Genomic DNA, 23,718 nt, shown 5'->3' with positions numbered 1-23,718 from the left:
CACGCACTTAACCGCCAAGCCACGGAGCCGGCCCCTCCATTTTTAGAATGACAGTGGAGAAAACAAATATTATTATTAGCTTGGCAACCATCAAGCAGCATAAAATATTATACTGAAATATTTTAGCAATGTTTCATTACTCAAAAGGTCTATGTATGGCTTACTCCTGAAATCCCCAAATCATATAAGTTTATTCATTATACAAAACCAGAATAATTTTTATACTGTTAAATTTTATAGCTAAAATACATACTAGCAAAAATGCTAGACGTCTGTTAAGTGATATAAAAAAAAGTGATTTCTTCAGAGTTTACCTACATTAACAAAGTTTCTTAAAGTTACATCCAACAAATATGTACTCATTACTTCCTATGTGTCTAGGACTCTGCTCAATATTGTGGGAAATTAAAAGGTAACATAAGATTCTGCCCACAAGGAGATTCTAATCTCACATGGGCATAAAACATACATTAAAGATTTATAGAACATCAAGAACAATGTAGGATTAAGAGCCATTATCATCATTAAGAAGGAAAACATGGAAGTTGAGTACAGCTTCCAATAAAAATAAATATCCTACAGGTAAAAGGAGAGAATTTTAAAAAGCAGATACTATTCTAGACTGAGAAATGTTACAACTATTTTACAACTTTTTTACTTAGTCCCTGTACCATATCAAAGAATATCTCATATTTCATTAGTTTACATAAAATTATACTAATTGAACATAAATCTTTATGTAAACAATTATCTAAAAAAATGTATTCCTTCATCAAATAAGTCAAATAAACTTCAAATGGACTACCGAAGAAATACTTGGAATATTAACTTTAGAGGATTATATTAAATATTAGCATATTGCTCTACACTTGAATTTCAGGAAGTAGAAGCAGAGGAAGTTCAAAATGATCCTTACTTCCATCACCATTTTTAATAACACTCTAAATGAAGCAGGAGGACACCACTTTAACCAAGTAATCAAAGTTAACAACAAACTTAGGCAAATTGATATCATATGTCTCTAGATATGATGCTAAGGACAATCACTTTATTTCTGTCAAAAATGCATAAGCTAAACTGAATAATGAACAAGCAAACTGAAGGATATTCTACAAAAAAAAATCTGCAATGTATTCTTCAAAAATATTAATGTCATGAAAGACAAAAATGGGCTGAGTAACTGTCCCTGGAGAAAGATCTTAAAGAAACAAAGCCAAATATAACGTGTGATTCTACATTGGATCCTGGATCGGGGGAAGAAACACTACAAAGAAATTATTTAGACAACTGTTAACTTTTCAATATAAATTACAAATTAGATAATATTATATAAATGTCAAATTCTCTAAATTTTATAATTATAATGTGGTCATGTAAAAGAATTTCTTCGTTCTTTAGAGATATGTGCTATAGTATTTAAAGGTGAATGGTAAGAATGCCTGCACATTACTCTCAAATGTTTAGCATACAATATGTGTGTGTGACATGTAAATACACAGAGGAAAAAAAATGTGGCAAAATGTTAATCTGTGAATCTAGGTAATGGTATAGGAGGGTTCATTGTTCTATTCTTATAATTTTTTTGTAGATCTGAAATTTTCCACAGCAAAAAGTTAAAAATGAGGCAGAAAAATAAGACATTCCAGCATACACATATCCCTTATAAAAAGGCAGTAAAAGGATTTTCAGAATGTACTACCTGGGTTCTTTCGGCAAGAGGATGGTCCCAAGACTGGAATGAGCCTTTGGGCCGAGATTCTATAATATTAGAAGGTCCATCTCCAACAAATTCACTTTTCTGTATGCTTTCATCAGGTAAAAGACGCACATTTTCTTTATCACTGTCATCCTTTGACATTAATGCTTCCGTTGCTAATGAAACTTTTGGCATCACTGCTGTTGATCGTGAACGAACAGGCCTTCCTCTCTGAACAGTCTCCCATCCTTCGGCATCTTTCCGTTCTACGCAATTGAAGGAAGAAAATAAATTAAGATTTCTTTAGGTAATAAAAATTTTCAAAAACATATAAAATTAAAACATTTTCCAACCTAATTCCCATTAAATTTAACTAATATACAAACATGACACTAATTACTATACAAGGTGTATCGCATGTGTGTGTATATATATAATCTCTAATCTCTACAACTACACTATGGGGTAGGAATAATTATCCCTATTTTACAAATGACAAAACTGAGATTCACATTAAGACTGACACAGTCAAAAAGTAATAATAAACATTTATATACTGTATACTACTATACTATACTAGCACTGTTCTAAGTGCTTTACATATAACAACTCTTAACTTCACAACAACTCTGTAAGATCAATACTATCATCCCCATTTTATCAATGAGGAAACTGAGACAAAGAGAGGTTAAGTAATTTGCCTAAAGTCACACACCTAGTAAAGGTAAAGCCCAGATGCAAGTCCAGGTAAATTGGTTTTGGTGTCCATGCCCCCAATGACTATGTAAAAAATGCCTCCCTATCTTTCAGAATCAAAACATAGGCCTAGCTCTAAAGTCCAAGTTCTTTCCTCTATCCCAGTACTAATAACACACCTTGACTTTAAAAAAAACATTTCAAGGATCCTAAGATTACAGAATGTTAATTGAAGGAATCCTAGAAAATCCAGTCCAATATTTCACCACACAAACAAGGAAATTGATGACCTGTGTTCAACGTCACACAACAAACTAGCTTAAAATACATAAGAATCTTCCACTAAAATGTTTCAAAATGTCACAACCTGAGTTATAGATGTATATAGTGATGTATATAGCCACAATTTTAAAATTTTATAGGCTAATTGTAGTCTTTCAAAATTAATACAAAGACTTGCAGTTCTGGACAAGAAGGAGCAGCCCCACCTTCACATCCAGGTCCTCTTCCTTACAACTAAAAACCCTCGGGCCGGCCCAGTAGTGTAGTGATTAAGTTCACACGCTCTACTTCGGTAGCCCGGGGTTCGCAGGTTTGGATCCTGGGGGTGGACCTACACACTGCTCAATAAGCCATGCTGTGGCAGCATCCCACACACAAAATAGAGGAAGATTGGCATAGATGTTAGCTCAGTGACAATCTTCCTCACACAAAAAGAGGAAGACTGGCAACAGATATTACCTCAGGGCCAATCTTCCTCACCAAAAAAAAAAAAAAAACCCACTAAAAACCCTGGACAAAACACACAAAATAAGACTTTAAGAGAGAGAAAGAAGTAGGTGGACTGCCTAGGGATCCTGGGACTTGATAAGCAGTAGAGCAGTGAATTCCTTAGGTTTCCTTATTGCTTCCTATATATTCCAGACAGGACGTTGTGCAAACCTCCAACCCAGAAGGACCAACAGGCACAGACAAAATAGGCATCAGCAAAACCTGTTTTGCCAAGCCAAAGGACAGGGAAAAGGATGGCCTACCAAAACAGAAAATCCTTTTGGCAACATTCACTATAATCCAGCCAAACATCAGTGGAAACCTCACTCCCCATGGTTTCAATAAGGGTAAGAAGGGAGCTGAACTTCCATTGGCCAGCTAGCAGAAGCAGATGGTGGTCTAATTCCCCCATCAAAGTAGTGTCAGCAAAGTCAAATGGCGAGCTGAGCCTCCGCCTCCAATTGGCATTAATGAGACTAAACAAGGCAGTGGGAATTGGAATTACTCAGCATTCCACTTTCCCCCACTCTTAGCGTCAGAGTGTGGCCCAGTGGGAAGTTGAACCTCCATACCCACTGAGCAGCAATGAAACTGAATGAGGCAGTGTGAGTCAGAACTGGTAGACATTGGTCCTTCCTATACACAGTGTCAGCAGGGCCCAATGGTGAACACAGCCTCCATCTCCATTCAGCATCAAAGACACAATATGAAATAGGACTAGTCAATATTCTATTCTCCCCCTCCTCCAGTGTCAGCAGGTCCCTGTAGAAAGCTGAGCTTCCACCCTTATCAGCATCAATGCAGCAGAACAAAGTGGTGGCAGGCAGATTTACTTGGCACTTGGATCCCTTTTCCCCTTGCCATGATGTCAGGAGGACCCAGCAGGGAGCTAAGACCCCACCCCACCCTACAGAAACAAGACGTGTGAGTCAGTCCTCCTTTCACTTTGCCCATTCCTTGTGTCAGTGGGGCCCAGCGGAAAGTTGAGCCTACACCACCAGTAGGAGACAAGGAAGTGGTGAAAGTTGGTGATTCAATTTTGCTGGAAAGGTGTCACAGGGACCAAGACCAGAGTTTCAGGAACCTGTGGGCCACCAATGAAAGAGGTAACATTTGTGTCATCAGAGTCCCAGGAGAGGAGAGAGAGTGTAGGACTGAACAAGTATTTGAAGAAAGAATGGCTGAAAACTTACTAAACTTAGTGAAAGACATAAAACTACAGATTCAAGAAACTAAGAAATAAATCCAAATAAATCCATGCTAAGACACATCATAATTAAACCTCTGAAAACTAAAAACAAAGAAAAATTCTCGAAAGCAGCCATAGAGAAAAGATATATTATCTAAAGAGGACATCAATTCTAACAACAGTAGATTTCTCATCTGAAACACCGGAAACCAGGAGGAAGTGGTACATTTTTCAAGGACTGAAAGAACCATCAATTGCAAATTCTATATCTAGTGAAAATATCTTTAAGGAACAAAGGGTAAATAAAGGCATTCTCAGAAGAAGGAAAAACTAAGATAATGTGTCACTGGCAAACCCGCCCTTAAAGAATGGCTAAAGGAAGTTCCCTGAAGAGAAATGAAATAATAAGAAAAGAAAGTTTAAAAAATCAAAATAGGTTTTTGAAAAAAAAAATTTAAACAAGTTTTTTTAAAAATTTAAAAAAGTAGGAATGGGTAAAAAGAGGTAAATATAATAAACTACCCTTCTCATGAGTTTTTTGAATCATATTTGACAATGAAACAAAAATTATAATAGTATTTGATGTAGAGCTCAATATATTTAAGACAATTATGTTTAAAAAGTACAGAGAAGGGCCGGCCCCATGGCGTAGCGGTTAAGTGCATGTGCTCCGCTGCTGGCGGCCCAGGTTCGGATCCCAGGCACACATCGATGCATTGCTTGTCAGGCCATGCTGTGGCAGCATCCCACATAAAGGAAGATGGGCACAGATGTTAGCTCAGGGCCAGTCTTCCTCAGCAAAAAAAAAAGAGGAGGATTGACATGGATGTTAGCTCAGGGCTGATCTTCCTCACAAAAAAAAAAAAAAGTACAGAGAATGAAGGAAACCAATTAGAAGTTTTCTACGTTTTGCTCACAGTGGTAAATACCAAAATCAGTAGACTATAACTTACATATGTATAATGTACTACCTAGGGCAACAAATAAGAAGACTATACAAATAAATATACTCCAAAACACTATAAATAAATCAAAAGAGAATCATAAAAAATGTTCAAGTTATCCACAAGAAGGAAAGAAAAGAGAAACAGGGCCAGCCCCGTGGCTTAGCGGTTAAGCGCACGCGCTCCGCTGCCGGCGGCCCAGGTTCGCATCCCGGGCGCGCACCCACGCACCGCTTCTCCAGCCATGCTGAGGCCGCATCCCACGTACAGCAACTAGAAGGATGTGCAGCTATGACATACAACTATCTACTGGGGCTTTGGGGGGAAAAAAAGAGAGGAGAATTGGCAATAGATGTTATCTCAGAGCCGGTCTTCCTCAGCAAAAAGAGGAGGATTAGCATGGATGTTAGCTCAGGGCTGATCTCCCTCACAAAAAAAAAAAAAAAAGAAAAGAAAAGAGAAACAGTGGAGAGAGAAACATAAAAATAATAAAATGACAGACTTATGCCCTAACATATCAATAATTTCCTTAAATATAAATGGTCTAAATATACCAAATTGTTTAACAGAGACTGGCACAGTATATTTAAAAACATAATTGAACTATAAGTTATCTACAAGAAACTCAAATACAAAGACATAGTTAGGTTCAAAGTAAAAGGATAGAAAAAGATACACTATGCAAACATTAATAAGGAAAGCAGGAGTGGTTATATTAATATCAAATAAAGTAGAGTTCAGAGCAAAGAAAATCACTAAAGACAACAAGATACATTATATAATGATAAAACCATTCCACAATGAAACATACATTTCTAAACATGTACATACCAAACAACAGAGAATCAAGATACACAAAGAAAAAACTGATAAGGCTGAAAGGAAAAAGAGAAGCACACACAATTACAGCTGAGGACCTCTAAATCCCTCTCAAGAACTGACAGAACTGCTCGACAGAAAATCAGCAAGGATATAGAAGACCTGGACATTCCAGTCAACCTACAGAATGTAACAGCATATACAGAACAGCTTATTCAGCAACAGTAAAATAGTTTTTTCAAATGCCTCCCTAACATTCAGCATGACAGACCATATTCCAGGCTACAAAATAAACGTCAACAAATATAAAGTAACTGAAATCATACACAGTATGTTCTCTGACCATAATGGAAGCAAATAAAAAACAAATAGACAACAGGAAAATCTCCAAACACTTAAAAATTAAACAATACATTTCTAAATAGTCCATAGGTCAAAGAGGAAGTCTCAGAAACTGTTTTTTAAATACACAGCAATGAATTAAAATGAAAATATAACACATCAAAATACATGGGATGCAGCTAAAGCAGTACTATGAGGGAAATTTACAGCATCAAATATTTACAGTAAAAAAAGTCGCAAAGCAATCACCTAAGTTTCTACCTCAAGAAACCAGCAAAAGAAGAGGAAAATAAACCCAAAGAAAGCAAAAGGAAGGAAAATAATAAAGACAAGAGAAGAAATCAATGAAATTGAAAATAGGAAAATCAATGAAATAAAAACCTGGTTCTTTCTAAAAATCCAAATTGTTAAACCTCCAAGCAAGACTGACAAAGACAAAAAGAGAGAAGACCCAAATCACATCAGGAATGAAACAGGGACATCACTACAGATCTTGCAGCCATTAAAAGTATGAGAAGGGAGTATCAAGAAACTATGCTCATAAATTTAACAATATAGAATAAATGGACCAATTCTGCAAAAACCACCAACTACCAAAACTCAACCAAGATGAAACAGACTATCTGAATAGTCTTGTAACTATTAAAGAAACGGAATTTGTACTTTAAAAGCTCCCAAAAAAGGAATCTCCAGGCTGAGATGGCTTCTCTGGTAAATTCTACTAAACATTTTTAAAAGGATAAACACCAATTTTACACAAACTATTCCAGAAAATAGGAGGGAACACTTCCCAAGTTATAAGGCTAGTATTACCCTCATACAAAAACACACACAGTGTGTTAAAACTAAATACCAATATTTCTCATAAACTTAGATGCAAAAATTTTCAACAAAATATCAGCATATCAAATCCAACAATGTATAAAAAGATTTATAAACAATGACCAAGTGGAATTAATTTCAGCTATACAAACCTGGTCCAACATTCAAAAATCAATAAACATAATCCACCATTGTCAATAGGCTGAACAGGAAAAATCATATGAGATCAATTGACCCAGAAAAGTATTTCACAAAATCCAACATCTACTCATGAGAAAAACTTTCATTAAACTACAATAGAGCGGAACTTACTCAACTTGATAAAAAACATCCACAAAAAACCTACAGCTAACATATACTTAATGGCATAAAACTGAATAATTTCTCCCAAGATTTGGAACAAGGAAAGGACGTCTTCTCTCACCATGCTTCTTCAACATATTACTGGAAGTTCTAGACAGTGCAAAAAGGCACAGAAAAGGAAAAAAAAAAAAAAAAAAATATATATATATATATATATACACACACACACACACAGATAGGAAAGGAAGAAATAAAAGTCCCTATTTTCAGATGACATGATTAACCATGTAGAAAATCCCAAGGAATACACATAAATACTCCAAGAATTATTACATGAATTCAGTAAATTGCAAGATACAAGATGAATGCAAAAATCCACTGCATTTCTATATACTAACAGTGAATATGTGGAAACTGAAATTAAAAACAATTGACAACTGCACTAAAAAAGTGAAATATTTAGTAATAAGTCTAACAAAAGAGGTATAGAATGTGTATCCTGAAAATAAAAAAGGCTGATGAAGGAAATAGAAGAAGACCTAAAAATAAATGGAGGGTCATACCATGTTCATAGATTGAAAAATTCCACATAGTAAAGTTGTCAGTTCTCGATCAACCCTTGTAATTTCTATCAAAATCCCAGCAACACATTTTTTAGACATGGAGAAGCTTATTCTAAAATTTATATAGAAAGATACATGATCTAAAATAGCTGAAAACAATTTTTAAAGAGAAGAATAAAGTGGAAGCAACCATTCTACACAATGTTAAGGCTTCCCACAGAGCAAGAGTAATCAAGACAGTGAAGTATGGGTGGAGCAACAGACATACAGATCAGTAAAATAGAATACAAAACCCAGATATAGACCAACACAAATATACCAATTAATTTTTGACAAAATTTCAAGAGAGAATTTCCAATAAATGGTAATGGAGCAACTGGACATCCATAGGCAAATAAGTGACCCTCCATCTAAAACTCACACTTTACCCAAAAACTAATTCAAAATGGATCACAGATTTAAACGTAAGATGTAAAACTGTAAAACTTTTAGGAAAAGAGAAAAATCTTTTGAACTTATGGCTTGGCAATGAGTTCTTAGACTTGATACCAAAAGTATGATCCATAAAGAGAAGACCTCATGGACTTCAACAAAATTGAAAATTTTTCCACTGCAAAAGATCTGTGAAGAGAATGAAAAAGACAACCAACAGACTGGTAGAAAATATCCAACAAAGGACTGGTGTCTAGAGTATACAGAGAACTCTCAAAACTCAACAGTAATATTACAAACAATCCAAGTAGAAAATGGGCAAAAGACGTGAACAAACATTATGCTGGAAAATATTTACAAATGACAAATAAGCACATAAAAAATGTTCAACGTCATTAGCCATTAGAGAAATGCAAATTAAAACCACAATGAGATATCACTATATACCTATCAGAATGGTCAAATTAAAACATAGTGATAACACTACACTCTAACAAGGGAGGGGGGCAAAGCGGGGATAGAGGGGTGTTAAGGGTATAATATTTCTCTTTTTTCTTTCCCGTTTTATTGGGAAATAATTGACATATAACATTGTATTAGCCTAAGGTGTACAATATAATGTTTGATATATGTATACACTGCAAAATAATTACCAAAGTAAGTTTAGTTAACATCCATCACCTCACACAGTTATAAATTTTTTTCTTGTGATGAGAACTTTTAAGATCTACTCTCTTAGCAACTTTCAAATACACAATACATTCATTGTTAACTATAATCACCATGCTATATAGTATATCTGCAGAACTTATTTATAACTGCAAGTTTGTACCTTTTAACCACCTTCACCTACTTCCCCCACGCCCCAACCCCCCACCTCTGGCAACCACCAATCTGTTCTGTTTCTGAGTTCAATTTTTTTTAGATTACTAATATAACTGAGATCATATGGTACTCATCTTTCTCTGACTTATTTCACGTAGCATAATGCCCTCAAGGTCAATCTATGTTGTCACAAATGGCAGGATTTCCTTTTTTATGGTTGAATAATATTCCATGGTATATGTGTGTGTGTATGTGTATATATACATATATACACATTTTATTTTATTTATTTATTATTTTTGTGAGGAAGATCGGCCCTGAGCTAACATCCATGCCAATCCTCCTCTTTTTGCTGAGGAAGACTGGCCCTGAGCTAACATCCAGGCCAATCTTCTCCACTTTACCTGGGACACCACCACAGCACGGCCGGACAAGCAGTGCGTTGGTGCGCTCCCGGGATCCGAACCCAGGCCGCCAGCAGAGGAGCGCACGCACTTAACCGCTACGCCACCAGGCCGGCCCCCTATACACATTTTCTTTATCCATTCATCTGTTGGCAGACACTTAGGTTGGGTTGTTTCCATGTCTTGGCTATTGTGAATAATGCTGCAATGAACATAGTGGTGCACCTATCTCTTTGAGATAGTAATTTTGTTTCCTATAGATATATAGCCAGAGGTAGGATTGCTGGATCATATGATAGTTTTATTTTAATTTTTTGAGGAAACTCCATACTGTTTTCCACAGTGGTTGCACAAATTTACATTCCCACCAACAGCGCACAAGAATTCCCTTTTCTCTACAAACTTGCCAATACTTGTTATCTCTTGTCTTTTTGACGACAACCATTCTCACAGGTGTGAGGTGGTATCTCATTGTGGTTTTGATTTGCATTTCCCTGATGATTAGTGATGTTGAGCACCTTTTCATGGCCCTGTGGGCCATGTGGATATCTTCTTTGGAAAAATGTATATTCAGTTCTTCTACCCATTTTTTAATTGGGTTGTTTTTTGCTATTGAGTTGTATGAGTTCTTTATATATTTTGGATATTAACCCCTAACCAAATATATGATTTGCAAATATTTTCTCCCATTCTGTAGGTTACCTTTTCATTTTTTTGATGGTTTCCTTTGCTGTGCAGAAACTTTTTAGTTTGATGTAGGCCCTCTTGTTTATTTTGGCTTTTGCTGCCTTTGCTTTTGGTGTCAAATCCAAAGAATCATTGCCAAGAGATTTCTTTTTGAGGTGTTGAAAATGTTCTATAATTGACTGTGGTTACAGCTGTGCATATCTGTGAATATACTAAAAATAGATGAATTGTATACTTTAAATGGGTGAATTGTATGGTATATAAATTGTATCTCAACAAAGGTGGTATAAAAAATTAATATGAAAAAGTAAGCTGATTTCAGAAGCTTATTTCTGAAAAATTGAAAATGTACATTACTGCAAAAACTACAATTTGTCTGAGTATCACAGACCATACCATCACAAGATTCACTAAAAGGAAGGAATTTTATTTTAAGGAAAAAAAATACTTACAAAATGCTCATTCTTATAACTGGCATATTAACTCTTTATACTATTTTTAAAATACAGTGACTATGTTAATATATTGTGTATTATATTTTAAAATAAAGATTTGACAGAACTTGTAATCTTTTACTTCAAAGGTCTGGACTTTGAAATCTGTAAGGGGAAGGTATGTTTAACTTCATTTTGTGTTTTTTTTAACTTTTTATTATGAAGATTTTCAAATACACAACATAGAGAAAATAGTATTATGAACCCCATATCCCAATCATCCAGCTTCAATAATTATCAACTATTATCAATTATTCTGCCACTCTTGTTTCACCTATTTCTCCTTCCCTATTGTTTTTTCTGAAACAATTTAAAGCAAATCCTAGACATCATATCATTTCTCCTGTAAATACTCAGTATATGTCTTTAACAGATAGGAATTTTTTTAGTATAAAAATATCATTATGATAACCAGCAAAATTAATAATAATGCCTTAAATAATATACTATCCAGTCTATGTTCAATTTTCATCCATGTTTAACTTTTTAAAAACTTATCACCTAATAATGTTATACATTACTGCTTTATCCTTTAGATATATATATAAATGAAAAGAAAAATTATAAAATCAACTTTATAAAACCACACAAACCAAAAGAAAAAACAACTAAATTATGAAATTAAGTTTAACAAAAGATTTTAGTTTCCAGTTAATTTAACTGGCTTACTCTTAAGAGTAATATGATTAATAATTTTACTTTTTAAAGGAAAGAAAAACGCCCCTCTTTGAAAGTTTTCTTATAGAAAGGAATACTGCTTAAAACTTGGACCTAATCCATTAACCAATAAGATGGCCAACACAAATACTATCATGTAATTTAAAAAAAAATTGAAATAACTGAAGCAAGTCAAAAGAGTATATCAAATAGAAACTACAACATAAGTCTCTTAGACACTAAGAAATTAGTTATGGACAAATTACATTTTTAATGAACCTTCAGTAAAAACTATATTGAAAAATTATTCCCATAACGAAGAAAGTTTTTTGTGAATAGAAAATCATGCTATTAAACTGCCAGAGAGCTTCTAAATACTTAGAATAATCTTCGAAGTGTACAAACCTCAAAATTGCATTTCATATCATAGTTTTTACATTCCAGAATTTATACAATATTTTAAATTTTACAAATGTCATTAAGAAAGTAGCACTAAATTCAAGTCAATACAACCAATAATTGAAAAGCTCTGGAATAATCCCAACTTGAGTATGACTTCTTATTACTTTTATTTATCACTGTATTTAATTCACTAATATTTTGTTTAGGATCTTTACATCAGTGTTCAAGAGAAAATGCTCTATTAGAATATCCTGGTTAGGAGGCGGAGTCAACATGGCGGCGTAAGCAGACTCTGAACTCACCTCCTCCCGTGGACACAGCCAATTTACAACTATTCATGGAAAAATTACCCCTGAGACAGAACTGAAAACTGGGTAAGAGGAACTCCTGCAACAACGGACAATCCTAACTGAGGCAGAACAGGCAGAGACCCCCTTCTAGAGAGGAAAAACGCCGCCTTCACAAGCCGCCAGCTTCACAGCCGCCAGGAGCAGCTCACAGGGATGCAAACTCCCTGGAGGCGCGGGGCCCTGAGCCGGGGAGCGTCCCCGGTGTGGGCATTTTGTGGACCCAGCACAATCTAGACCAGCAGCATAATATCTGACTTTGCCTGCTACTAAAGCATTGGGGAGTACCCCCAGAAAACCCGGTTCACAAAGAAACTAAAACTGGCTCTTAAAGGGCCCGCGCGCAAACTCACCCGTTTCAGAAAGCATGCTAAAATCACCAGAAAGAAAGGTGCACAGTGCTTTGGTGACAAGAGACTCACCTAATAGGCCCTGAGTGCATCTCGGTGAAGGGTGAGACCTCTCCAGGGACTGGGACATTGGCGGCGGCCATTGTTGTGGGCCGGTGTGGGCGTGCTTACACAGACGCCATTGGAGTTCTCCCTGAGGCCTGTTAGCCCAGGGTCTGCCCCACCCGCGAGAGCACCGATTTAATCCAGCTCAGCCAGGGCAGGCAGCCCACCCTAGAGACTGGCCCCACCCAACAACAAGCCCTCAGGCAATTTGTGGGCCTGCATAGATTGGTGACTGGATTCTCTGCAGCCTGGCAACTGAGCCGACTTGAGCGAGGCAGGGTGGGCACAAGGAGCGGGTGGAGAGTGTGGGGCGGTGGCAGTGTGTGGGGCTCCCGCCGTGGAGAGACTGGGTCCACTTCAGGAGGTTGGGGTGCTCACACGGGGCAGGACTGTGTTGACTGTGTGTGTGGACCTGTGGGCGGCAGGTTTTGTCAGCTGCAGAAGACTTGTGCTTCTCAAAGACCCACATAGGAGGTTTGCCCCACCTTCCAAAGCCTGAAACGATTGGGTGCTCCTGTGCCTGGGGCCAGCCCCACCCAGCTGCAATCCTCAGAGAGCTGACAAGAGACCTAATAGGCCAGAGGCTTACAGCAATTGTAAGGCCCTGAGCCTAACAACCTGCCACACTGGGGGCCTACTCACTTAAAAGAAATACTGCAACACAAATGTGGTATTAGAACTTGCAGCCAACTGTGCTGGGGATCCCCACACCTGATAAAGAGACTGAAGGGCCTGCAACAACTACAGGCAGCTGAGCATTACAACAGCTGGCCAGGAGCATAACTCAGCCTCCCTGGGCACCTACAGGGAGAGCAAACAGGCCACAACAGAAGGACACACGTAGCCCACATAGGGGTCACCCCTGGAACATTGAGAACTGAGGGAAGCACACTGGAAGCCTCCTAAGGCATCACTTACATAAGGTCACCTATCCAAGAGCAGGAGACATAGCTGACCTACCTAATACGTAGACACAAGCACAGGGAAAGAGGCAAAATGAGGAGGCAAAAGAATACATTCCAAGTAAGGGAACAGGACAAAACCCCAGAAAAGGAACTAAGTGAAACAGAAATGAGCAACCTACCTGACAGAGAGTTCAAACTAAGACTGTTAAGGATGCTCACCGATCTGGGGAGAAGAATAGATGAACTCAGTGAGAATGTCAACAAAGAAATGGAAGATATAAAAAAGAACCAATCAGAAATGAAGAATACAATACTGGAAATGAAAAATTCATTAGAGGGACTCAAAAGCAGAGTAGAGGATACAGAAGAACGGATCTGTGAGCTGGACGAAAGACTAGATGAAATTACCCAAGGTGAACAGGTAAAAGAGAAAAGAATTGAAAAGAGTGAGGACAGTCTAAGGGACCTCTGGGACAACATCAAGCACACTAACATCCATGTTATAGGCGTCCCGGAAGGAGAAGAGTGAGACAAGGGGGCAGAGAATCTATTTCAAGAAATAATAGATGAAAACTTCCCTAACCTAAGGAAGGAAACAGACATCCAGGTACGGGAAGCACAGAGAGCACCAAACAAGATAAACCCAAAGAGGCCCACACCAAGACACATTATAATCAAAATGTCCAGAATTAAAGATAAAGAGAGAATCCTAAAAGCCGCAAGAGAATGTCAAGTTACATACAAAGGAAACCCCATAAGGCTATCAGCTGACTTCTCAGCAGAAAACTTACAGGCTAGAAGAGAATGGCATGATATATTTAAAGTGCTAAAAGGAAAAAACTTACAGCTAAGAATACTCTACCCAGCAAGGTTATCATTCAAAATGGAAGGAGAGATTAAAATTTTCCCAGAAAAGCAAAAATTAAAGGAGTTTGTCACCAAGAAACCAGTGTTACAAGAAATGTTAACGGGACTGATTTAAGGGGAAAAGAGAAGACCACAAATAGGAAAAATTATCTATTTCCATGATTAGAACGTAATGGATACTAATACACAAAAAAGAGGTTAGATATGATATCAAAAACATAAAAGGAGGGAGGAGGGGAGTTAAGAGTACAGTTTTCAGACAGAGGTCAAACTAAAGTGACCATCAATTCTGTATAGAAGAAGAAAGGAACAGAGAAGGACTACTAAAACACTGAGAAAAAAAAAGTTAAAAAATGGCAGTAAGTACATACTTATCAATAGCTACTTTAAACGTCAATGGACTAAATGCTCCAATTAAAAGGCATAGGGTGGCTGACTGGATAAAAAAACAAGACCCATATATATGCTGCATACAAGAGACACACTTCAGACCTAAAGACACTCACAAACTGAAAGTGAAGGGATGGAAAAAGATACTCCATGCAAAATGGCAATGAAAAGAAAGCTGGGGTAGCAGTACTCATATCAGACAAAATAGACTTTAAAACAAAAACTGTAAAAAGAGACAAAGAAGGGCATTACATAATGATCAAGGGAACAATCCAACAAGAGGATATAACACTTGTAAATATCTACGCACCCAATGTAGGTGCACCTATATATATAAAGCAATTATTAACAGACATAAAAACAGAAATAGACAGTAACACTCCACTTACACCAACGGAAAGATCATCCAAACAGAAGATCAATAAGGAAACAATGGCCTTAAACGACACACTAAAGCAGATGGACCTAGTAGATATGTACAGAGCATTCCATCCAAAAACCGAAGAATACACGTTCTTTGCAAATGCACATGGAACATTCTCCAGGATTGAGCACATATTAGGCCACAAAACAAGTCTCCATAAATTTAAGAAGATTGAAATAATACCAAGCATCTTTTCTGACCACAATGGTATGAAACTAGAAATCAACTATAGGAAGAAAATCAGAAAAGCCACAAAGACGTGGAGATTAAACAAAATGCTACTGAACAATGACTGGGTTAACGAAGAAATCAAAGAAGAAATCAAAAAATACCTGGAGACAAATGAAAATGAAAATACGACATGCCAGAATTTATGGGATACAGCAAAAGCGGTTCTAAGAGGGAAGTTTATAGCAATACAGGCCTATCTCAACAAACAAGAAAAATCTCAAATAAACAATCTAACAATGCACCTAAAGGAACTGGAAAAAGAACAACAAACCAAGCCCAAAATCAGTAGAAGAAGGGAAATAATAAAAATCAGAGCAGAAATAAATGAAATAGAGACTAAAAAAACAAAAGAAAAAAATAATAAAACCAAGAGCTGGTTCTTTGAAAAGATCAACAAAATTGACAAATCTTTAGCTAGACTCACCAAGAAAAAAAGAGAGAAGGCACAAATAAGTAAAATCAGAAATGAAAGAGGAGAGGTTACAACAGACACCTCAGAAACACAAAAGATTATAAGAGAATACTATGAAAAGCTATATGCCAACCAATTCGACAATCTGGAAGAAATGGATAAATTCTTACAATCATACAACCTTCCAAAACTGGATCAAGAAGAAGTAGAGAATTTGAATAGACCAATCACCAGTAAGGAGATCGAAACAGTAATCACAAACCTCCCAAAAAATAAAAGTCCAGGACCAGATGGCTTCCCTGGTGAATTCTACCAAATATTCAAAGAAGACTTAATACCTATCCTTCTCAAACTCTTCCAAAAAATTGAGGAGGGGGGGAAGCTCCCTAACTCATTCTACAAAGCTGACATTACCCTGATATCAAAACCGGACAAGGATAACACAAAAAAAGAAAATTACAGGCCAATATCACTGATGAACATCGATGCAAAAATCCTCAACAAAATACTAGCAAATCGCATACAACAATACGTTAAAAAGATTATACACCACGATCAAGTGGGATTTATTCCAGGGATGCAGGGATGGTTTAACATTCGCAAATCAATCAACGTAATACACCACATTAATAAAATGAAGACTAAAAATCACATGATCATCTCAATAGATGCAGAGAAAGCATTTGACAAGATATAGCATCCATTTATGATAAAAACTCTGAATAAAATGGGTATAGAAGGAAAGTATCTCAACATAATAAAGACCATATATGAGAAACCCACAGCTAATATCATCCTCAATGGTGAAAAACTGAAAGCCATCCCTCTAAGAACAGGAACCAGACAAGGATGCCCACTGTCACCAGTCCTATTTAACATAGTACTGGAAGTCCTAGACAGAGCAATCAGGCAAGAAAAAGAAATAAAAGGGATCCAAATCGGAAAGGAAGAAGTGAAACTGTCACTATTTGCAGATGACATGATTTTATATATAGAAAACCCTAAAGAATCCACCAGAAAACTTTTAGAAGTAATAAACGAATATGGTAAAGTTGCAGGATACAAAATCAACATACAAAAATCAGTGGCATTTCTGTACACTAACAACGAAGTAGCAGAAAGAGAAATTCAGAATACCATCCCATTTACAATTGCAACAAAAAGAATAAAATACCTAGGAATAAACTTAACCAAAGAGGTGAAAGATCTGTACACCGAAAACTATAAAACATTGCTGAAAGAAATTGAAGAAGACACAAAGAAATGGAAAGATATTCCAAGCTCTTGGATTGGAAGAATTAACATAGTTAAGATGTCCATACAACCTAAAGCTATCTATAGATTCAATGCAATCCCTATCAAAGTTCCAACAACATTTTTCACAGAAATAGAACAAAGAATCCTAAAATTTATATGGAACAACAAAAGACCCCGAATAGCTAAAGGAATCCTGAGAAAAAAGAACAAAGCTGGAGGTATCACACTCCCTGATTTCAAAATATACTACAAAGCTATAGTAACCAAAACAGCATGGTACTGGCACAAAAACAGACACACAGATCAATGGAATAGAATCGAAAGCCCAGAAATAAACCCACACATCTACGGACAGCTCATCTTTGACAAAGGAGCCAAGAACATACAATGGGGAAAAGAAAGTCTCTTCAACAAATGGTGTTGGGAAAACTGGATAGCCATATGCAAAAAAATGAAAGTAGACCCTTACCTTACACCACACACAAAAATTAACTCCAAATGGATTAAAGACTTGAATGTAAGACCTGAAACTGTGAATCTTCTAGAAGAAAACATAGGCAGTACGCTCTTCGACATCGGTCTTAGCAACATCTTTTCAAACACCACGTCTGACCGGGCAAGAGAAACAATGGAAAAAATAAACAAATGGGACTACATCAAACTAAAAAGCTTCTGCACAGCAAAGGAAACCATCAACAAAACAAAAAGACAACCTAACAATTGGGAGAAGATATTGGCAAACCATACTTCTGATAAGGGGTTAATCTCCAAAATATATAAAGAACTCATGCATCTTACCAACAAAAAAACTACCAACCCAATTAAAAAATGGGCAAAAGACCTGAACAGACATTTCTCCAAAGAAGATATACAGACGGCCAACAGACACATGAAAAGATGTTCAACATCACTATCTATCGGGGAAATGCAAATCAAAACTACAATGAGATATCACCTCACGCCCGTCAGAATGGCTATAATTAACAAGACAGGAAACAACATGTGTTGGAGAGGATGTGGAGAGAAGGGAACTCTCATACACTGCTGGTGGGAGTGCAAACTGGTGCAGCCACTGTGGAAAACAGTATGGAGATTCCTCAAAGAACCAAGGATAGAACTACCATATGATCCAGCTATTCCACTGTTGGGTATTTACCCAAAGAACTTGAAAACACCAATTTGTAAAGGTACATGCACCCCTGTTTTCATTGCAGCGTTATTCACAATAGCCAAGACTTGGAAGCAACCTAAGTGCCCATCAAGGGACGAATGGATAAAGAAGCTGTGGTATGTATACACAATGGAATACTACTCAGCCATAAGAAACGATGAAATCCAGGCATTTGTGACAACATGGATGGACATTGAGGGTATAATGCAAAGTGAAATAAGTCAGAGGGAGAAGGTCAAATACCGTATGATTTCCTTCATTAAGTAGTAGATAATAACAACAATAAACAAACACATAGGGACAGAGAGTGGATTGGTGGTTACCAGAGGGGAAGGGGGGAGGGAGGAGAGTGAAAGGGATAATTCAGTACATGTGTGTGGTGATGGGTTGTAATTAGTATTTGGGTGGTGAACATGATGTAATCTATGCAGAAATAGAAGTACAATGATGTACACCTGAAATTTTTACGTCATAAACCAATGTTACTGCAATAAACAAAAAATTAAAAAACAAACAAACAAACAAAAAAAGAATATCCTGGTTAGGTTTTGATATTAAGGTTATGCTAGCTTCATAAAACGAGCTCCACTTTTTAATACTCAGGAAGAGTTTCTATAAGATGGATGTTATTTTTACCTTAAATGTTGGGAAGAATTCACAAGCAAGGCCATCTTAACCTGGAATTTCCTTCTGAAAAAATGTTTAATTATAGACTCATACTTAAGTTCCTTCAAGTTTTTCTAATTCTTGCTATGTAAGCTTTGTTACATTGTCTTTTTCAAGGAATTTGTCAATTTCCTCTTAGTTTCTAAATTCAGCATACAAGATCGTTCATAATATCTTCCTATTATCTTTCTAATATCTGTGAGATCTCCACCAACACCCCTACTTCATTCCTGGTGTTATGCCTTGCCTCTTCGTTTTCTTAATCAGTATTACTAGAAGTCTGCTAATTTTATTAGTCTATTTGAAAAACTACCTTTTGGCTCTCTTGATTTTCACTATTCTCACCTATATCTTTTCTATCCTTCTATGTCCCTTGAGTTTAACTTGATGTTCCTTTGTAACTTCTTGAGATGGACAAAGAATGTGGAATTTAGGTTTTCTTCTTTTCTAATATGTGCAATTGCGACTAGAAATTTTCCTCAAAGCATAGCTTTACCTTAATCCCATAAGATTTTAAATGTTCATTGTCATCTAATTCACATTTTCTACTTGTTATTGTGATTTGTTCTCTGACTCATGGATTACTCAGAAACATTCTGAAATTCCAAAAATTTGAGAATCGTATGGCTATCTGTTCGTATTTGATTTCTAGCTTAATTCAACTGTGTTCAGAGAGACAGAATGAGTTCAATCATCCGAAATTTGTTGAAACTTGTTTAATGGCTCAGCACGTGTCAGTTTTGTTAAATGTTCCATGTATGCTTGAATATGTATTTGGACTTACAGTTACAGCATGACAAAGTAGCCTGTATCAAAATTAACCCTCTTTCTGCCAAACACAACTATAAAAGCTAGACAAAACATATAAATGAACTGTTTAAAGGCATTGGAAAGCAACCAATATAAGCAAGATTTGAGGAACTACAATTCCTGAGAAAAGGGAAGGAACACAACATGAGATCCACATTCACCGTAGAATTTTCCCTGAAGACATCTGGAATTCACAGTCCAGGGGAAGTGAGCCCTAGCAGAAACCAGCAGTCCTGTCTGGCTGAGACAGATACTGGAGTTCCACGAGTCTAAAGCAACTGGGACTTCAGGGGCAAAAATATTGGAGAGGGGGTAACTGCACGAAAGTGAGCCAAAAAATCTGCATTTAATCTTCCCCTAAGAAGTCTGACAACTGCTAAGCTTTGCACATACAGGGCAAGACTCCAAGACACCCAACAGAAAGCAGCAGCTGAAACGTTAACGAGCCAAGCAGATATTTCAGCAACTGTATAGTGCTGAGGAAACAAAAGCTGGAATTCAGGAATGTAGTGGCCTTGGCAAACACCCCAGGTTTTCAGTGGAGACCCCAAAAGAAATAAGGACAAAACTAAAACACATCAAACTTTAATAAAACCTCAAACCAAACCTGACCAGATTAAGGTGATCTGCTTGTTCTCTATCTTCTCGCCAGAAGAAAAAAAAAATATTTTTAGAAGGATCTATAATTTTTAATACACCATGTTAAACATTCAATTAAATATTATGAGGCATGCTAAAAAAAAACAGGGTCAAATAACGGAAACCCCCCCAAAAATGTTTTTAAAGTAACAAATCCACAAGTAGTTCAGATATTTTACTTTTCAGGTACAGACTTTTTAAAATAGCTATTATTAATATATTCAAGAAAATATGGATCAGACATACAGAACAGAGAATTAGTGGACTAGAAGACATATCAGTAAAAAGTTTCCAGATTGAAGCATCAAAAGAAAAAAGAATGGAAAAGAATAAACATTTTTTGTTAGACAAATCACTTCTGTCAAGTTCATTAACCAGGTTCTTTAGCTATTTTATATCTTTATTGATTTTTGTCTACTTGTACTGTCAGTTGTTGAGACAGTTATGTAAAAACCTCCCAGTAGGAGCACAGATCTTTCAACTTTTCCTTTCAGCTCTGTCAGTTTTTGCTTTATATGTTTTAAATATATGTTACATACATATAAATTTAGAATTATTTTATCTATTTGTTGAAATAACCCTTTAATGATTAAAAAAAATCTCTTTAAAATGTTTGTCTACTTTGTCTTTTTTGCATGGTATTAGAGCAACACTAACTTTGATTTGAATAGAAAATGCACAGAATATCTTTTCCCATATTTTCTGTTGACTTTTCTACATCTTCATATTGAAGATGTATCTCTTGTAAGCAGAATATAGTTGGGGTTTATTTTTAATGCAGTCTTATAATTTGTTTTTAAATTTTAATATTTAGACCAATTACATTTAATGTGGGAATTGATATATTTGCATTTACTTCTAACATCTTACAGTTTGTTTTGGATTTGTCTCATCTGTTTTATGTTTCTTTTCTCTCTTTTCTTGCCTTCTTTTGAATTAATCAAAAATGTTATTAGTTTAACATTCTTTAACTCATCCCTGTGGTTTTCTTGAGTTTACAACATACATCACTGACTTACAACGTCTAATACAAATTAGTACTTTCATAACTTCCCAGACAATGCCAAGACCCTAAACATATAAACTCTACGTATTCTTCTCCTGTCTTTCAGATTATTGTAATAAATTTTCATTCTAAATATATCTCAAGCTCCACAAGACATTATGTTTCACACAGTCAAAAGACATTTAATGTTATCCACATATTTACTCCTTCTGGTGTTCTTCATTCCTTCATGTATTTCTGGGTTTCCATCTGGGATCATTCTCCTTCCATCTGAAAAACTCTCTGTAGCACTTTGTTTGGTGTATGTCTGCTGATTGCAAATTCTCTCAATTTTTGTCTAGAACAGTCTTTATTTCACCTTTACTTTTGAAGGATATTTCTGCTGGATATAGAATTCTATCTTGTCAGTTATTTTCTTTCAGCACCTTAAAGACGCCATTCCACTGTCATCTGGCTTTCGCTAGCTATCCGCTTACTCTTGCTCCTTTGAAAATACTTTTTTTTTTTAGCTCTGACTACAGGCATAACTCGGAGATACTGTGGGTTCAGTTACAGACCACCACGGTAAAGCGAACATCACAATAAAGCAAGTCACACGAATTTTTTGGTTTCACAGTGCATATAAAAGTTATGTTTACACTACAATTTTAGTCTATTAAGTGTGCAATAGCATTATGTCTAAAAAACAACGTACATATCTTAATTAAAAACTACTTTATTGCTAAAAAATGCTAACCATCATTTGAGCCTGCAGTGAGTCACAATCTTTTTGCTGGTAAAGGGTCTTATAAAAAATGCAGTATCTGCGAAGCACAATAAAATGAGGTAGGCCTGTACTTGTAAGGATTTTCTTTCTTGGATTTTCCGTATTTTTATTATATTGCATCTAAATGAGATTTCTTTTGTACTTTTCCTGCTTGGAGTTTATAGTGCTTCTTGAATATGAGACGATGTTTTTTGACAGTTTGGGGAAATTCTCGGCAATTCTCTCTTCAAATGTTGCTTTTGCTCCATCCCTCTCAGACTCCATTTACAGGTGTGCCTCTTACGTTCTTCTCTGCATTTTCCCATCACTTTTCTTTCCAGGATTTAGCCTCAATATTTTCCACTGTTGTTGTTAGCACCACTGAGTCAATTCTGACTCTTAGCGATCCTGTGTACAGCAGAGCAGAACCCTGCCCAATTTTTTTGCACCATCATCTCTCACCTTCCAGCGCTGTATCAGACAATGCTCTGCTGCTATTCATAGGGTTTTCATGGTCAATTTTTTCAGAAGTAGGTGGAAAGGTCCTTCTTCCTAGTCTGTCTTAGTCTGGAAGCTCGGCGGAAATCTGTCCACCATGGGTGACAGATATTTGAATACCACCAGTATTTGAAATACTGGTGGTATAGCTTTCAGCATCATAGCAACGTGCAGCTGCCACAGTATGACAACTGACATACAGGTGGTGTGGTTCCCTGACCAGGAAACGAACCTGGGCCACAGCAGTGAGAGTGTCAAATCTTAACCACTAGACCACTAGGACTGGCTATTTTCTATTATACTTAGAATTAATTCAACCCCAACTCTCCTAAATTTTAAATCTCTTCTTAATATGTGCAAACACATCAGATGTTTTAAGAATTTCATTTATCTTCCTGGATTCCTCTCTTCCTGAGCACTGTGACCATCACAAATCTGGACTGGTTGCTCTCTAGACCCATTACACAGCTATCACCCTGGAATCACCACCACAGAATTATTACCTTTGCCTCTCTTCCATCTGGTTCCCTCCAGCAGTAACTGGGTCCTCAAAGGTAAAAAAATTGTTGAGACCTTGCATGTTTGAAAATATCTTTAATCTACTCTCACATTTAATGGATAATTTGGCTAGACACAAAATTTTGGGGGGGACATAGAACTTTAGATTAAAAATTATTTTCCTTCAGAATTTTTGAAGACATGGCTCAATTTTATTGTGGCATCTAGTGATAGTTTGGCAAAAGCAGATGTCATTCTAATTCTTGGTCATTTGTATATAAACTGATTATTTTCTCTAATTTTTTAGAGCCTCTCCTCATCTGTACTATTCATAAATTTCTCAACATGTTT

The 23,718-nt window shown here is 36.4% G+C and overlaps 1 protein-coding gene across 7 annotated transcripts in view; it reads right to left on the bottom strand.

Moving 5' to 3' along the window:
- Positions 1 to 23,718, bottom strand: part of SCAPER (S-phase cyclin A associated protein in the ER) — a 439,244-nt gene that overhangs the window by 324,866 nt on the left and 90,660 nt on the right. For 5 of the 7 annotated variants that reach the window (XM_014780959.2, XM_087428755.1, XM_087428754.1 and 2 more), the window contains one exon: positions 1,700 to 1,962. In XM_014780959.2, coding sequence (XP_014636445.1) covers positions 1,700 to 1,962 — 263 coding nt within the window. Of the gene's footprint in view, positions 1 to 1,699; positions 1,963 to 10,508; positions 10,663 to 12,815; positions 12,919 to 23,718 lie in introns of those variants that run through there. The other 2 variants (XM_087428757.1, XM_087428759.1) reach the window with 2 other exon arrangements.

Source organism: Ceratotherium simum, chromosome 3, assembly GCF_057802395.1.
Source record: "Ceratotherium simum simum isolate JZ-2026a chromosome 3, ASM5780239v1, whole genome shotgun sequence".
Lineage (NCBI taxonomy): Eukaryota > Metazoa > Chordata > Mammalia > Perissodactyla > Rhinocerotidae > Ceratotherium > Ceratotherium simum.
Note: the sequence above shows the minus strand (reverse complement) of the source record. Positions and strands in the feature narration are given on the sequence as shown.